Source organism: Pelodiscus sinensis, chromosome 2 (assembly GCF_049634645.1).
Source record: "Pelodiscus sinensis isolate JC-2024 chromosome 2, ASM4963464v1, whole genome shotgun sequence".
Taxonomy (NCBI): Eukaryota; Metazoa; Chordata; order Testudines; family Trionychidae; genus Pelodiscus; species Pelodiscus sinensis.
Genome location: NC_134712.1, coordinates 213,173,530 through 213,192,085, shown reverse-complemented (window position 1 = coordinate 213,192,085; position 18,556 = coordinate 213,173,530). Strand labels below are relative to the sequence as shown.

At 42.5% G+C, this 18,556-nt stretch overlaps 1 protein-coding gene across 5 annotated transcripts in view; it reads left to right on the top strand.

The window, feature by feature from the left end:
• The first annotated feature begins 1,529 nt into the window (after positions 1–1,529).
• The window catches only part of VPS50 (VPS50 subunit of EARP/GARPII complex), a 174,964-nt gene continuing 157,937 nt past the window's right edge, over positions 1,530–18,556 (top strand). Inside the window, exons 1-3 of one of the 5 annotated variants that reach the window (XM_075922362.1) lie at positions 1,549–1,777; positions 9,856–9,924; positions 10,426–10,486. Coding sequence is in view for 3 of the 5 variants with exons in the window: in XM_075922363.1 (XP_075778478.1) it covers positions 1,745–1,777; positions 9,856–9,924 (102 nt within the window). In the remaining 2 variants the exon portion in view is untranslated. Of the gene's footprint in view, positions 1,778–9,855; positions 9,925–10,425; positions 10,487–18,556 lie in introns of all 5 variants that reach the window. The other 4 variants (XR_012902050.1, XM_075922363.1, XM_006114479.4 and 1 more) reach the window with 4 other exon arrangements.

The following is an 18,556-nucleotide window of genomic DNA, read 5'->3' as shown; positions in this document are numbered from 1 at the left end:
AGCTGAGTTTTTCCGGGATACCAGAGGTATCCTGGAAAAACCCACCAGTCTAGCGGTACCCTTTCTTGAAGAGACCAATTCTAGAAAAGAGAAGCTTTTTGGTTTTCCTTGCTAATGCTGATGAATTGACCTCTCTAGAGATGGCCAAAAGAGCTGAAAATTAGGGTCAGTTGTATGGTGACTTTATGTGGATGCCTGTGCAAGTCAATTGATTACAAAATCACTTGGTGAAACTGAAGGTTTTAATAAAATTATACTTATGTACCCCCCCCAAAACCCCAAACCCTTTATTTCTAACAACAAAAAAAATAAGATACACAGAGTAGGATAAGCATGTCATTGTCTCTCATATCCAGTTTTAGCCACTCTAACACCCACCTGATTTTATAGATGCATGTTTTCAAATAAAGGAAGAGCGTCAAGTTATTTATTTATGAAAATATTTAGATGCTGATAGTAGAATCTCGTGTAAGAACTCTGGGCTCCATGCCTAATCTGATGGAAGGTCTGCAGGTGCTGCTTTGATGGAATGGACTTTGAGTCTCACACTGTATGGTGCAATGCTAGTTTGCATGCACATCACACAGTATGATATGGTGCCCTTTTCCATGCTATTTCATTGCTGGTTGTACAAACATAGAACCTCTCTGCCCCAGGGAGTATTCAGCGCAAGCACGAGTAAAATGTTTCACACTTGCTTTCCTTTCCTCAAAAAAGTATGAAGGAACCACGGGAACGATCCTAGTTAGAGCACAATTTTTAGGATAAATAATTCCAATGGGAGTTACTTTGGACCCCCCCCCCCCAAAAAAAAAGGCACAGAGACAAAGGGTGCAGTCCTTGTACTTCTCCACTGATCCAGTGCAGCCTTTGGACAGCATCCTCATTCACAGAGCGTCTTTCCTCCACAGCGGGGACCACGCTGCGCGCCTCGGGTTAAGGGGGGGGGGGGAAGCTTTGAGCCCCAGAAGGGGCGGGGCCTCAGTAGGATGGGGCGGGGCCTTGGGCAGCCAGTCCTCAGCGCCACCCAGCCCCCAGAGCGGGCCGCAATCCAAAGGGCGAGGGCTGGGAGATCCGGGTCCCTTTGAATCCCCAGCCCTGCGGCTACTGCTCCCTTTGTCCCGCCGTCCGGGATCCTGGTTCCGCCACGAGAAGCAGAGCAAACAGCCCCGCCCCCCAGCGCCGCGCCCTGGGTCCTGCCCCGAGAGGGGCACCCGTGAGCTCCTCCCCGGCCACGCCCCTTTCGCCCCCCTCCTTCTTTCCTGCGCTCCCTGGCGCCTGACGGGCCCGCCTGGGCTGGCAACGAGCATCGGCCCCCACTGGCCGGGCTGGTTACACATTGGCCGCGCCCACAGCGCTGCTGGAGGAGCGGAAGGCAGCTCGGCCGGCAGGGGGTGGAGGGTCTGCCCGGTAATGGGCTTTCTACACAACGAGTCCTTTCCTCTCTATGATCCCCCCGCTTCTGCTGAGGCAGCAGCCTCGACCGGGTGGGGTGGGGTGGAGGCGCGGGTCTGGGTGCGTTGACGGGGATTGTAGTTCCCTGCGGCTGCACGTCCCCCGCATCGGGAGGGGTGATGGCGCCGATAAAGGACTACAAGTCCCAGAATGCATCCGGCAGCAGGAAGGTAGTCACGTGATGTGCAATATGGCTTCCCATTGTCAGACCGGGCTGAAGCTTGTGGGTTGACGGGGGCTTGTGAGCGCGGCCGGTCCGCGGGCCTGAGCTGCGCGAAGCGGCGCGGACATGCAGAAAATCAAGTCACTGATGACCCGCCAGGTACGGGCCGCGGGCTGGAGACCCGGATGCCAGGGGGCAGAGCTGGGGCCGCGTATCTGTGCAGGGGCATGAGGGGAGGGGACGCAGCTTCTTACGGGGCCGAGCTGGCTGGAGCCAGACGTCGCTCCCTAGGGGGTCTGTTGAAAAGCGAATCGAGGCTCTTATACGGTCGGGATGGGGGGCGAGGTGTTGGGTGGGTGTGTGCTTGCCTGCTGCTGTCCCAGGCTTTGCTTGGGGATTGCAACACCTGGGTCTCTGAGATTATAGCGTCCCACAGGTGTTCGAATGAGGGGTGCTGCAAAACTATGGTGACCATGTTTTCTGAACCAAAAATTGGGACACATTGGCCACTCCCCTTGACTCGATTAGCCATGCCCGTTGATCCTTTAAGCCCTGCCCACCTGCCTCAGGAAGTGCTGCCCCTAGGTAGTATTTTTGTGGTCAAGATAAACACATGATCAGAAGCAAAGGGTGTCATATGACCTCTTATAGAATTCCTCCCATTGTTCTCTACCAATAGGGATGGCTATAGGATCCTCCCTCATGCAACTATACTGCAATTTCATTAACCGAGGCTTCACACCTGTGGTCCCATGATACTGCAGTGCTAGGGGTCCAACCTGGATTCAAGATGAGATCCAGGATCCTAGATCTATTAATTTGCAATGTATGTGCAGCCTCCTTTGATTCAGGGCCTGGGAATCATCCAGAACTATCCCACAATTTCATAGGACAACTTCCTTAGTTCTCTTTACAAATGATGCTTACCAGTTCCAATTAACTGGTAATCAGATGGGGCTGGAGCAGCTCCCCACCTGCTGTGGGTAGGGGACTGCTCCAGCCACAGAGAGGGCCTGCTACAGAAAGAGGTTGCTCTCATCCAGAGCAGCCCTGGGGACCCAGGAGCCACACAGGCAGGGACTGTGCCAGTGTCCAGAGCAGCCTCTCTCTTTGGGGACTCAAGTCTGCAGGGGGCAGAGGCTGCTTCAGAGGGGGCTGGGAGCTGCTGGCAGCCCGAGTGTGACCTAACAGTAACAGGTTAACTGATTAATGGGAATTTACATGCTAATGAGATGTACTACAACTGCATATTTTGAAGTTACTGCAAAACTATCATGTGTCCTCAGTTTTCACAAGCCAGAATGACAGTATTGAATTAACCATGACAATTACATGGTGGAGAAGACCATGCCACTAACGCTCACCACCATTTCTTGAAAGGTACATTGCCCATGGAGATAAATGGGGCTGGGCTATTTCATATGTAAAGCTACTGAGAAATGTATATGTCAATAGGATGATGACAATGCCTATATTATGTAAACAATACCTATTAATAATTGCCAAATGAAACCACTTCCCAAACTGCTTACAAAGGGCTTGATCCAATTTAAGATTGGGCTCAAAGCAATTTGTTAACATTACCCAAGAAGTTCCAGGTGACATTGTCACCCTTCAAAAATATAAGGGACCAATCAGTAAAGCCCCACTGCCTGGTAGAGACAGTATCTGAAGAAAATTGAAGAGACTTTGAATTAAGTTCTTCTGACAGCATCACTTTCTCTCACTGGACGTGGGGTCTTTAGCACAGGTTTCACTTTGTGTGTCAGAATAACTCAGAAATGTGTTGTCATAGCTAATTGCATTTGGACTAGGCAGTGTGCAACCAAAAACAGAAGAACAAATCCCTTGAAACTGGAAGTCAAAATTTCTCATCTCTTCACAGAGCCCACAAATGCATGTTCACCCAGAGACATAAGTCATGACAACCCTCTCTGTAAAGAGACAATATATCCTGCCTCTCTCTGGAAGCACCAAGTTTATGTCTACACTGATGGGTTCTTGTGCAAGAATGGCTGTTGTGCAAGAGCTACGCTCCTTTCTAACAGGTGTAAGCCCTCTTGCGCAGGAGCTCTTGTGCAAGAAGGCAATGTGGATGCACGGCTGTGGTTTCTTGCGCAAGAAAGCCCTATGGCTAAAGTAGCCATCAGAGCTTTCTTGCACAAGAGAGTGTCCACACTGCCATGAATGCTCTTGTGCAAAAGCACATGGCAGTGTGGACGTGTTCTTGTGCAAGATGTTCTTGCGCAAGAACCCGCCAGTGTACACATAGCCCAAGTGTTTTCATGTGGCATCTTAATACGCTGTTTAAATCATCAGCTGCTTGGATGAGGAAGACTTACAAAGAGTCTGTCCATCATCCACACTGGAGTGGCGTGGTGATTTCATGGCCATGGTAACAGACCCAAGTTCTCTGTGGGCTCTTGTGGAGCAGCAGGGAGCCTACAGTGGTCTCTGAGGGACAGAAGCCAGGGGTGCCTCTTTGTCAGTGGTTCTAAACCATTTTGGCCCATGGACAACACCTGGCTCAATGTAAATCTTTCCGTGGGCTACCAGTTGCTAATGAAAACTCATTAATTACATAATTATGTCTGAGCCATTTTGCTAGTGCTGCAGCTAGGGAGAATGGTTTAATTTAAATTATTAAACATATTAATAGTTTTAACTTTCTCATGCTAGTTTATCAAACTTAATTTTAAATAAAGTAAAATATTATCAAGGAACTGATAGAGGAGGTATCTTAGCCTTTAGCTATAATCTTTGAAAAAGATAGAGATTCCAGAAGACTGAAAAAGGGCACATATAGTGCCCATCTATAAAAAGGGAAATGAGAACAACTCAGGAAACTACAGACCAGTCAGTTTAACTTCTGTGCCAGGAAAGATAATGGAGCAAGTAATTAAGGAATTCATCTGCAAACATCTGGAAGAAAATAAGGTGATAGGTAACAGCCAGCATGGATTTGTAAAGAACAAATCATGTCAAACCAATCCGATAACTTTCTTTGATAGGATAACTAGTCTTGTGGATAAGGGAGAAGCGATGGACATTGTATACCTAGACTTTAAGTAAGGCATTTGATACAGTCTCGCATGACATTTTTATCAATGAACTAGAGAAATAAAACCTAGATGGGGCTACTATAAGGTGGATGCATAACTGGCTTGAAACTGTTCTTTGAATAGTTATTAATGGTTTGGTGTCATCCTGGAAAGGCATAACAAGCGGGGTTCCGCAGGGATCTGCTTTGGGACCGGCTCTGTTCAATATCTTCATCAATGATTTAGATATTGGCAGAGAGAATATGCTATTTAAGTTTGCGGATCATACCAAGCTGGGAGGGGTTGCAAGTGCTTTGGAGGATAGGGTCATAATTCAAAATGATCTGGACAAACTGGAGAAATGATCTGAGGTAAATAGGATGAAGTTTAATAAGGACAAATGCAAAATAATCCACTTAGGAAGTTTCACACATAGAGAATGGGAAGTGATTGTCTAGGAAAGGAGTACGGCAGAAAGGGATCTAGGGGTCATAGTGGACCACAAGCTAAACATGAGTCAACAATGTGATGCTGTTGCAAAAAAAAGCAGACATGATTCTGGGATGCAGTAACAGGAGTGCTGTGAGCAAGACATGAGAAGTCATACTTCCGCTCTACTCTGTGCTGATTAGGCCTCAACTCGAGTACTGTATCCAGTTTTGGGCACCACATTTCAAGAAAGATGTAGAGAAATTGGATAATGTCCAGAGAAGAGCAACACAAATTATTAAAGGTCTAGAAAACATGAGCAATGAGAGAAGACTGAAAGAATTGGGCTTCTTTAGTTAAGAAAAGAGAAGACTGAGAAGGGGACATGATAGCGGTTTTCAAGTACCCAAAACTGTTACAAGGAGGAGGGAGAAAAAATTTTCTCCTTGGCCTCTGATGATCGGACAAGAAGCAATGGGCTTATACTGTAGCAAGGGAGGTTTAGGTTGGACATTAGGAAAAACTTTCTATCAGGATGGTTAAATACTGGAATAAATTGCCTAGGGAGGTTGTGGAATCTCCATATCTGGAGATATTCAAGAGCAGATTAGACAGGCCTCTATTGGGGATGGTCTAGACGGAGATTGGTCCCGTCGTGAGGGCAGGGCACGACGAGCTTCCTTCCAGTCCTCATGTACTATGATTCTATGATTAATTTATGTCCAGCACAAGAGGTTTAAATGTTTTCTTTATATATGGCAGGGGTGAGCAATCTTTTTTGGGTCGGGAGCCACTTACCCTGTCAGGGCTGTTCCCCACTCTGGCACTCCTAGTACAGAAGATGGGGGGCCACAAAGAGCTCAAAACAAAAAACCTTTGCCTCTAGCAGCACTGGTTACCAAAACTTCCTAGAGTCACAGATTCTCTGGCTCTGAGAAATAAATAAATGAAAAAGCTGTGACTTTTTTTATCCCTAAAACTGGGGGTGAAAACTTGAAATCACCCTGAGAAGTACCCCAAGCTCTTTTGCCCAAGAAGAGCTTGAAAAGAGAAAAACAATCTGCAGTCTCTAGTAGCTGATCCCTCAGAGGCATGCAGATACACACAGACAGACCTTCCAGGATAAAAGAATGAAATCATCACCTTAAAAAAGTGATTTTTATCACAAAACAAAAGATAAACTTGATAAAGCACACTTGGTTGTTGGATGTTACAGAGCAACTAAGGAAAAACAAATTAAGACACAGAGAAAAGTCTATGGGTACAATGCAAGGTAGTCGTTCGGGAGGGGAGGCGTAGATTCAGTTAAACCAAACTGCAAAATAAAGAAAAATTACCCTGAATGTGACTAGATTCACTTTTCCTTTTACTTACTTCCAATTTTCTTTTTGTTCAATCTACTCCCATGCCCCAAATTCCTTGGAAGCAAGGTAGTCCTGCCGGGTTTAAATCATTCTGTGTCTCTCCTGGTTTATCTCTCCTACACAAAGAAAGCAGGCAGGGAACCTATATCCAATTCAAACCTCAGCACTTTATCTCTATTGGTTCTCCTGCACACTTTTGCTAGCTACCTGAGTTTCACCCCCTCGTCACCTGGTGCTGGTCAGCACTCCTCCTGTGCTTTACAGACCCAAAGAAAAACAGCTCTTCCCAAAGCCCCCAACCCTCACTGAGGTGGCCCTCAATTTCTCTGGCATTTCCAGCCCCATAGGATGAAGGGAAGGGACAGAGAGGACTGAGGTTCAAGACCTCCCATAGATCATATTTATTATTCTAGTGGATTTTATGGACTTCCTTAGGTTCTGGGGTAGGGATAAAAATGAGGGGTTCAGTGTGTGGAACAGGGTTGACCATTGGTATTTTGTGTTGAAGTAGGCCACAGGCCTCATGATATGCTCTTGTGAGCTGTGTACAGTTTGTAGGCCTTAGAGTGGGCATCCTGATGTAATCAGTATCACTTTCTGATCTTTGGAGTTTATTTAACATTCAAGAAGTTCTTCCTAATGTGTCCTACATAAGCTATATAAGCATTGCTAAAAATAACAGTGTGATAAAATGGATATCTGAGTTTCTTATTTTTCAGTTACCGTCTAGGTTTGCTGATATTTTAAGTGTTGGCCTCACTGTGGCAAAAGTTTTTGGTTGGTAATGACAGTTGAGTTGGAGGATATGTTTGGATTTCTGAAGTTCATTATAATGTCAGACAAATATACTGGTTAAAAAGTGATTTTTTTTTTCAATCTGGAAGATGAAACATTTAAAAAACGTAGTAATCAGAAAAATGATGCCGTCAGCAACAATCATCTATTTACTTTCTGTCAGAGGCTTCATCACTTTTTAAATTTGTCTGCTTTAAATTAAAATGAGATTTTTCTCACGGCAAACTTGTACTTAATTTCTATTAATGCTGAAAAATGAAGATGTAGTATTAACTAGCATTTATACAGTACAGGCAGTCCCCGACTTACGTGGATCCGACTTACGTCGGATCCCTAGATACGAACGGGGTGAGGCAACTCCCGCACATGCGCAGCAGCATTCCCGGGGCTCGCTCACCTGGGTCCTAGGATCCTCCTCCTCCTCGGGCCGGCTCCGACTGGGGTCCCGCAGAGCTGCCGGGCAGAGGAAAAGTGCCTCCCCACGCCCGCTGCCCCCCTTCCACGGCCTCGCCGCCTGCACGCCCCCCCCCCCTCCCCCTGCCAGCAACAGGCTGCCCCCTCCCCTGAGCAACAGGCTGCCGGGCTCCCGGAGCGCAGCAGCGTCCCCGGGGCTTGCTCACCTGGGTCCTAGAATCCACCTCCTCCTCCTCTTCGGCCGGCTCCAACTGGCCTCTGCCTGCAGCAGCTGGCCACAGGGACAGGGATCCCGCAGAGCTGCCTGGCAGAGGAAAAGTGCCTCCCCACGCCCGCTCCCCCCCCCCCCACGGCCTCGCATCCTGCACGCCTCCCCCCTCCCCCCCTGCCAGCAACAGGCTGCCCCCTCCCCTGAGCAACAGTGATAGAAATGTAGCCGTGTTAGTCTGGGGTAGTTGAAGCAAAATGCAGGACAATGTAGCACTTTAAAGACTAACAAGATGGTTTATTAGATGATGAGCTTTCGTGGGCCAGACCCACTTCCTCAGATCAAAAGTGGGTCTGGCCCACGAAAGCTCATCATCTAATAAACCATCTTGTTAGTCTTTAAAGTGCTACATTGTCCTGCATTTCCCTGAGCAACAGGCTGCCGAACAGCAGACAAAAGCAGCCTCTCCGCCCCTCCTCCCCCATACATGCTGGGCTCCCTGGGCAAACAAAGACTCCACCAAAACAAACAAAGTGCTGGCCTCATTGTGTTAGCAAAAAAAGGACCCTCCTCCTAGAACCCTGGGTGGTGTGTGGAAATAAAGCTATTAGCTCAAAGCATGGTGCAGAGCTGTTTGGTATTTGATGAGTTACTCCTTTAGTCCTGAGTTTGTCACAGGGACAGAAATAGATGTGAAATCTTCTGAACAGGGGAACAGACAGCAAAACAAACAGAGGGGAGTTAACCTTTCCCTATGCTATCCAAAACTAAAAAAAATGTTTGGCTAGAGTTTCCCCTACAATATGTACCAGTTCTGACTTACATACAAATTCAACTTAAGAACAAACCTACAGTCCCTATCTTGTACGTAACCCGGGGACTGCCTGTACTTTTCATTGAGGGTTTCAAAGAACTTCACAAAGTCCCCCTTCAAGAAATTCAATTTTTCCATTTATTAATAATGTTCAGAGAGTCTCAGAGCTAATATCTCCAGTACTAGACAATGGAAGTTTTGGGATATAAATATATCTGAAACTCAGGTCTTATGTCTCTTGGCTGAGGCGCAGTGGGTGCCAGAGCCATGTTTAAAATTTGGGAGTTCCTTGCTCTCAATCTTGTGCATACACAGTTAGAATTTATATATGTAGGAGAACAGAATACTCCTTTGCTTTTCTGCCTCCATGTTTCGTGTGGACTTTTGATAGTAGTAAAAGCTAACCAGGCCTGATTCAGAAGACATATTGGGAACAGATAAGTGCTGTCATATACCTTTTAGATTGTCTCTCTCAAAAATTATATAACATGCTTAACATTCAGTAAACTTTTATGTATTATTTGTCTGGGTGATAAATCCAGTATCCTATATCATGTCTCTGTATCATAAGGACATCTTCTGTTTCCCTGAATAAAATTCTTTGAAAGAAGCAATAATTACACAATTGCTAGAATTTGGAATATGCTGTTTTTCCTCTCTAAAAATATAGCAGAAAAAGTTAAGAATTTTATGTGGTAAACAGTTAAGTGTTCCATTATACAGAAATGACAATTATGCTACAGAGTAGGTGGCACTTAATTTGAATTACTTTTTGACACCATTAACTCATCAAACTAGCAGAATAGGGTACATTATGTTTTGAGTTGCATTTGCCTTTTAAACACTGAATAATAGATGTGGGAGTTGACAAGATGGTATAATAGGAAGTAAGTATTAATTGTAAGGAAATGGTAATCTCTTTGTAGTTCATGAATTTGACTGATGTGATGCAGGCTCTGGTCTTCAATCTGCAAATACTTGTGTGGCATGAATACGTTACCCATTTTAATAGTCTCACTTAAGCATTTAACATGAGGCAGGCCATGGCCCAGTCCTGTAACAAGTCTGTTAACGATTGTATATACATTGTCAACTACAGATAAGATCTTAACATTGTTTAATTTGCAAAATATTGACTAGGTTAACTAATTGTTACATTTCTTTTTTTAAAGGGCCTGAAAAGTCCGCAGGAGAACATTCATGACCTCAGCCCTGTTGAGAATTTTCGGATTCCTAGTAAGGTGTGACCCACAGATATTTTTTTAGTTCTTGTTTGTTTTAATGTTTCTACATCATGTTAAAAAAAAAAAAAGAAACAAAAGTTGTCTACAATCCCATTTTTGGGACATGTTTGTGTTGGATTTTCCCCCCACAAGCTGGATGAGTAAATTCTGGAAAAGGACTAATATACTGGGGATAAGAATGTGAATTGAGTCAAAATTAAGATGAACCTTCATGGAACTCAACAATTCTCATATTGTTTCTGTTCTTAATCCAAATTGATCTTCCTATGACACTAAAATTTACAAAAGCCATACCCTCCTGGAAGGTACAGTGGCCATTTCTGTCCTCTGTTTTCAGCCTCTCTATTGGTTTGTTATCATTACTCATAATTGGACATTTTTAATCATAATATTTTTGCAGTTATGTCAACAATTACATTGCTTTCTATTTTATGCTTCACAACTAATATATGTTTATAATAATCCCAGAAAAGCAAATTGCTGTGTTTTACTGCTTAGGTAATGTCAGTTGCTGATCAATAGAGAAAACATGCTGCTGTCTTGACAGTCATACTGAAAGGTGGGGCTTAATTCTCAATATGTCTTCCAGTTGTTAGCTGCAAGATTTGCTGTGTCCATTGCCCCATTGATTTTACTAATGTCCTTGAACCTGGCATGATCTGTAGTAAATGATGTAATTATTTGTCATTTTGGCTTTTAACCTATGAGTTATAAAAATTACTGTCTTTAGCTTCTGAAATTACCTTATTTTGTAATTTAAAAAATAAATACTGATTCTGAACATTCATAAAAGTAGCTTTATAATACACTGCATGTACTGAAGGAAATCAGAAAAATCAATCCTGTAAAATTAAAATATTTAAAATATCAAAGTGTCTTTTCATAACATCTGAACTGATACATAATGCATGTACTGGTGGTATGCATGCATTAACTCCAAGGAATATGTACATTAAATTCCAATGACATCAGAAGTTCTCTCTCACCTCCATGATCCAATTTCATTTATACAAATTCCTGTGACCCACTGAGTTATGGTTTCTAGGTGAGAAATTTAAAGTAATCTCTTCTGCCACGTCAGTATTTTCAGTTAAAAGTAACCTTACAGTAACTGTTATCTTGGGTTTTTTTTGTTGCACGCAATATCAGGCTGTTCTACTTCAGTATGGTAGTTAAATCTTGAAACATTCACAATGGCAAACAAAACAAGCCATTATGAAGTGTTTTAACTCAGGCATTTTAGTGTAGTAAGAAATGTGTGGCAATCATACACTATCATACTGTTTGGGGCTTAATTCTGCAACTGGATGGAAATTCTGCACTCAAATGAACTAGTGGACTTCATTTGAATTATTGTTAAAGATGTGTGACTTTTTTTTGTGGAGATGCTAAGCATCTGCAACTTCCCTAATGGGAACCTTATAGACTAACTGAAATGTAGGAGCATAAGCTTTCGTGGGCAAAGACCCACTTCGTCAAATGCATGTGATGAAGTGGATCTTTGCCCACGAAAGCTTATGCTCCTACACTTCAGTTAGTCTATAAGGTGCCACAGGACTCCTCGCCACTTTTGCAGATTCAGACTAACACAGCTACCCCTCTGATACTTCCCTAATGAAGTCATAATGATTGTGGATGTGCTACACCTCTGAAAATAAAGTTGCTAATCTTTCCTATGTTGCTAGTGTAAAACTCTGGAAATGTCCCAACAAAAGCTTTTTAAAATGTCTTTAGGTGAGTGACTTTCTTAATGACTTGTTATAGGTATATATTAAGTCACTGATACATACAAAATAGCTTAAATAGATTGCTGTGATTCTTTCCTACCAAAATCGTGTATGAGGCTTTATTGAGGTTGTGAGATAAATTAGAAACAAATTAAAATTTGAATTGACTAGCTGTACTATATCTGGCTCAATTTGTGGGGGTAGGGTTTCTAAGAAGTCTAGTGTAATGGCTTTATGGGTTCATATTTTTGGTTTTAAGGAAAGACTTTATACTTGTCATAACAAAAAGATATAGAATTCCATCCCACCCCAGATGGAATGAGACATGCAGCTGACATTCCTTCTCTGCTGGAAACAAATTCTGTTTTCCTGTTTGGGGTGCCAGGATTGCTTTTGCCTTAAAAGATTAAGTCTATCTTGATATGAATGACAATAACGGAAAGTAATTATCAGTAAAAATAAGTTCAAATGGTCAAAGTTTTGGATTATTATTTTTTGTCTGAGTTCCTGTCTGGCTGTTTATATCTCTTGGCATATGCACGTGTTTGGTTTGATTATGATATAAATGTAGGCTCAAGTAGCTGCCTGAAAATAAGCTAAATCTCTTAATAATATTTGATAATGATACACAAAATTTTACAGAAACATGAACTGTATTTACCAGCAGATAAAGAAAAATAGATTATGGGCACACTAATACATTACTTTTTTTTCTTAAAACAGGAGGAAAAATTCCAAGGAGATCTTGCAAAGCTTATAACTATTCCCTCCTGGCATGCTTTAATATAATGTACTTGCCCAAAATGTGGCTATCTGGAGTAACAAAATTTCCCACCCAAATAAAACCCAAGAGTATGGTATTGCTCTTATTATATTAGAATACTTTGGTATTCAGTATGTATACCTCTAAATTGAGCTAAAACAAATATTGGTACTGGCTCCAATTTTAAAAAAACGATTTAATGACATCAGAAGATGCCGCAACTGGAAGAGCATGGTATCTTTATGAATCACAGGAAGGAACGTGTTCTGTTTACAGATGATCCTAGGCTGTATTGTTATAAATCATTGATTTAAATCACTAAAGCAGGAGACTTTGATTTTGAATCCTATTTTCACTTTGTACTTTTGGTTATTTTCCTAAAGAAAGGTTGGGTTTCGTTGTATGATAACTATTGATGTTAGTTTGTAACTCCATATATCCAAATTTTCAGTGGTTACATGTTTACTTAATTAAATGCATTTTTAACATCCCTACTGCATGTCTTACCATCAGATTGAAAATGGAGTTGATCAGGCATGGAGAATATACCTGCCAATAGTGCTGATGGCCCCTAAAGGTGCAATATCACTGTGCTCGTTAGATGTAACTGGCATGCAATCATCAGGTTTTGGTTTTGCATCCCTGCCCATCCTGGGTAATAGCTATTGATGGACCTATCCTCCATGAATTTATCTTGTTCTTTTTTTTTTTTTTTTTTTTTTTTTTTAACTAGCTTGGCCTTCACAATATCCTATGACAAAGAGTTCCACAGGTTGGCTGTGTGTTGTGTGAAGAAATACTTCCTTTTTTGTTTGCTTTAAATCTGCTGCCCATTAATTTAATTGGATGACCCCCTCGTTCTTGTGTTTAATTGGGTGACCCTTAGTTCTCCATACCTGTCATGATTTTATAGGCCTCTATAATATCCACCCTTAGTTGTCTCTTTTCCAAGCTGTAAAGTCCCAGTCCCGTTAATCTCTCTACATATGGAAGCTTTTCCATGTCCTTGATCATTTTTGTTCCCCTTCTCTGTAATACGGTCAAACCACTTTTGAGTGGGACATTAGTAAATAGCTGGGTGAGCCACCTGAAACAACCCTCTTACCTCGGAATCTTCTGAAATGTAATTGAAGTGATTCCATATGGATAGCCTGCCATTTGCAAACAAAAGACTCAGAAAGGCAAGGGATGCAGGAAGTGTGTAGAGACAAGCCCAGTATTTGACCATGTAATGATCTATTTAAAAATACACAACTTCGGGACCGCTACTATTTCTACAAGGTAGTCTCCACTGGTTTATCTCCTTCCATTGTTCGATGTGTTTTGGTGATTGCAGTGACAGCAGTGTTAACTTGCAAGGATGTATACACTATTAAAACTGGCAGGGTACAGTGTCCCTACCATGAACATGTGGTTAATTTTTCAGACAGTTTGATAAGAGAAATAGTATACTGGCAGCACAAGTGATGTGAACTTATTTTATAGATTGGCTGTCCCGCTGTGAAAATTTCCAAAAATATGCCAGACCATAAACAGACATCTTAACTAAAAATGTCAGCCTACTGCCTCCTGAATTCCTCACTTTAAAGAATGCCTATTAACCTAGGTGAATCTTTTCATCCTGGGGGAAGTAGATGCATTTGAACACACACACACTTTAATAACATGCTAATTATTCTTTCTGTTCCTTTGTGTATTTATTCTGCTTTAGCAATGTAGTATTCTCTGTTTGACTCACTCTGTCCCCAATTTCCTTATGGTACATCTGTTCTGAATGAATGTTGGGATTGATGAATTTACATGAGATCTTTCATTAAAATACTTGTATTATTGATTTTTCTTTTAAAAATGTCCTGTAAGTGGGGCTGGAGAAGGAAAACATTTTTGATATGAAAATGCCTGAGAATGTTGTTTAAAAAGCTAGCATGTGTTAACCATGGAAATATTAGGGATATTAAGTTGATAAGTCTGGAACACTGGTTGGATATCTCATATATACAGTAGACAAGATCTGAAAAAGTTCATAAACTGAAGGGGTTGGGAATATCGAATCTTAAGAAACAAACCTTAAAATTTTGTGCACAGACATCCTCTCCTGTCAGTGGTAAGGGGTTGAGTTAGCCCTGAATGGCTTTAGTTACTGAGAATCAATAGAGCATGGAGCTATGATAGCGTATTTGTAGTCCTAGTGTATGGTGAGGTTTATTAGTAGTTTAGGGGTGTATGAACAACATGTTTTGTACATACAATGGTGAGAGACACAAACAAAACTGAGTTAAACATTTAGGTGACAAGTTACATCAGTTAAACTGCATGATAGCAGTTTTCAAGTATCTAAAAGGGTGTTACAAGATGGAGGGAGAAAAATTCTTGTCCTTGGCATCTGATAAGACAAGAAGCAATGAGCTTAAATTGCAGCAAAAGAGGTTTAGGTTCGACATTAGGAAAATTAGGAAAAACTTCCTAACTGTCAGGGTGGTTAAACACTGGAATAAATGCCCAGGGAAGTTGTGGAATCCCTGAGATATTTAAGAGCAGGTTAGATAGACATCTGTCAGGGGTGGGCAAGTTACCTCTTGTGGGCTGAATCCAGCCAGCCAAGACACTGGATTCAGCCTATGGAGACCCTGTTGGGACCCTCAGTCCCATAGCAGTCTGATTTAAGTGCAAGACCGTTCCGTGTGGCTCTGTACTCTAGAGTGAGGGGGAGGCTTCATTTCTTTGCACGACCTCCGGCCCAGTCCTCAACTTCTGTTGGTTGGAAACAACAATAGGAGCTGAGAGATTGGCCTGTGGGATGGGTGTGTGTGGAAGGGGGAGGAAGGCAGCACAAGCCCTTCCCCATTTCGGAGCTGAGAGCTACATGGAGGGAACAGCCTGCAATTGTAAGCAATCTGGGGCTGCAGCAGGCAGGAAGCACAGCCTGCTTTGCTGGTGCTGCAGGGCTGCTGGCTGGAAGTCCCTTAGGTAAGTGCCTCTAGCCAGAATCTGCCTCTGGCATCTGTGCCCCAACTCCCTCCCCCAGGTTACCATGCAAACCCTCTGCTCCCCTCTGCCCCAGGTCACAACTCCCTCCCAGACCCAATACTGCATCCTACACCCCTCCCCCAGGCCAGAATCCTTTCCTGCACACATACCCCTCACTGACTCTACACCCTAATCCCCTGACCCAGGTCACAACCCCGTCCTTCACCCAGACTCCCTCTCAGAGGCCACATCCATCTCCTGCACCCCAGCCACTTAACACGTGCGCCCTTATGCACCATTCTAGACCCTGCACCTTCTTCACAGAAAAGCACGACCTTTGATCACTTTCCAAAATCTTGGAGAGGGCCCCCCCACCAAAAATTATTGCCCACCCTGATCTAGATGGTGCTTGGTCCTGCTGTGAGGGCTGGGGACTGGATTTGATGATCTCTCAAGGTTCCTTCCGTTCTAGAATTCTATGATTCTGTGAAGTTAGATGATTTTACTTGTAGTGACCCAGAGGACAGATTAATCTATTCTGGTTTCCATTTTAAAAATTTTTTAAATGAGCCATCAGTTCCTGATGGGTGATATTTTACAATACATTGAGTTTTAAACTAGCTTATAACAGGAATCTGGGTCCTGATACATAGCTGTGATTTATCTAGGAGCTTGTTAGGAACTGATTTTTTTCCAGAGGACATTAAGGCATCAGTTTAGAGTAGATGCCTTTAAAATAAAAGTGTGTGTGTTGTGAGGGTAGCGAGCCATGTGCCTCTAAATGTATTTTGTTCTTTGATACACCTGACTGTTTCACCTGTCTCTTCAGGTAATGAAAACCTTTTAGATGAGCTCAGAAATTGGGACTGATCAAAGTGTTTGTTTTTAAATAGCCTTTTAAAATCCCAGAACATTCCTGTCCTCTCTTCTGTATACAGCAGCTACATACAGGCAATCTCCCTTTAACGTGCACATTTATTCCACAACTGATTGATAAGGTGAGTGAAAGTCACCCCTATACTGCTTGCTTCTCTAGAGGCAGAGAGCTTCGTTTGTGTCTGTGCACGTGTGTTTAAATGTGCATTAATTTAATGCTGGATTGTCAAAGCTGACGAGGTGAAGTCCTTCAGTTACCCCCAGGACCAGTACTATAAGAGAATAGGCACATCCATATCAAAGTACCTTAAACCAGACCTTGGACAGACCTCCTTCTATTGGTGAGAGGTTGTTGTGCTCATTCAGTTTTTGCCACTTCACTGAGGGTATGTCTACACTAGCCCCCTAGTTCGAACTAGGGAGGCTAATGAGGGCGACCAAAATTGCAAATGAAGCACGGGATTGAAATATCCCACACTTCATTAGCGTGTTCCTGGCCGGTCGCTGTTTTAGAAATTGACTAGCCCAGATTCTTTGAGGTTTAACTGGTAATTCGAAGTAAGGGGTTTATTTCGGAATCGCCCTTCTCTGCCGTGTGTAGACGCAGGCAGGTCTTCCGGGCTAGTCAATTTCCAAAATGGCGACCGGCCGGGAACATGCTAATGAAGCGCGGGATATTTAAATCCCGCATTTCAAGTGCAATTTCAGTTGCCCTCATTAGCCTCTCTAGTTCGAACTAGGGTGCTAGAGTAGACATACCCTGAGAGAGCCAACAGGTATGCCAGACTGGATAGTGGTGTATGAGGGTATGTGTACGGGTTCACTAGGAATGAGATTGAGACTAAAAGTCAGCTCATGTAGGCCGTTAAAAAGTTGTAAAATGGTAACAACTTTTGACTGTAAATTTTTGTATGGTGCTGTTAGAAAATAAAACATTTTTTTTAATGGGCTGGATTCAAGCTACTGATATCCAATTACCAATCCATTATGCCATCCAGTCAATTAAATATCTCTCTCTCCTACTGCTCCACTGTCAGTGTATACTTACTTGTATATTAAGATTGCTGTCCACTGATGACCATGTCTTATATCAGACCACCAAAATGTCTGTTCTTCAGTCACTGTGGTCTTGAGTAGATTCCTGAACATTATCATGAATCCACCAAGCCCACTAAGAATATGGGTGAAGAGTAGGGCTTGTGAAGATTGTCCCTGAACCAAACTTTTGTAAGTCAATTTATACTAAAAGCAAAATACCCTTTTGAACTACAGTTTCTCAGGTTTTCCACCAGATGGCACCTAAACATAGTCAGTCATAACAGCTGGGATTGACAGAAGTAACAAGAACATTTCAAAGAGACTCTCTGTTTACTTTTGGAAATAAGATGATGAAAAAATTACTGCACACAGTGATATAACCTATTTCATATAAGCATGCATCCTTCTGTTTTATTACGTTAACTTTTGAGCAGTATGTCTCACCAGACGCACTATTAAGTCTCTTGAACTCAAACAGCTTGAAATCCCATTACTTTTCAAAATACTAGGGAAAGCAAATACTATTGGTTTATTTTTCTTCCATTGTGAAAAGTGTTGGTACAGATGGGACACTGACTTCATGCTCTTCTGTGTTACCCCCTTTGCTTTTTCTGTTCTTCTAGAATAGCAGTTTTTTTGGGTGTAAAATATTTGTATCCATTTTAAATGTGTTAGCCTGCACTTTCGCTGCTTGACCTCTTGCTGCAGTGTTCTGAGAGAGGGAGCCCTAGATAGGCCATTCATTAATCTACTTCCAAATACCATGTCTCTTGAATAAAGAGTCTCTTCTGAGGTATGAGAAGGCAGAGCCAAAGCCAGTTGATCATTGTTGGAAGACAGAATATTGGGCTAGGTGGACCATTGGTTTGATCCAGTGTGGACATTTTTATGTTCAGTGGGTTGTTTTTTTGGGTCTCTCTTGTTTTGATGTAAAGTATGAATTTACATGATTTTTGAATGTAATGTTGCCTATTAAATCCATAAAGACATTTTATCTTCCCATACTCTCTATTATATTTATCATTGGTATTCTCTTTGTAGAAATTTTGTTTGCATTTTGCAGTGATTTTTAGGTACTTAAGGGGATTTAAATGTCTGTAAAACACAACCACTGGTAAAAGAAAAATCCTGGGTCAGATTTACGGCCTAAAATTGGACATTTCTGTCCCATGGAACAAAGACTTAGGCCCTCTGCGGGTTAATTGTGGTTATGTAACCAACCTACTGTGTCAGAGGATTGTGAGCCAATTGGGGTGGA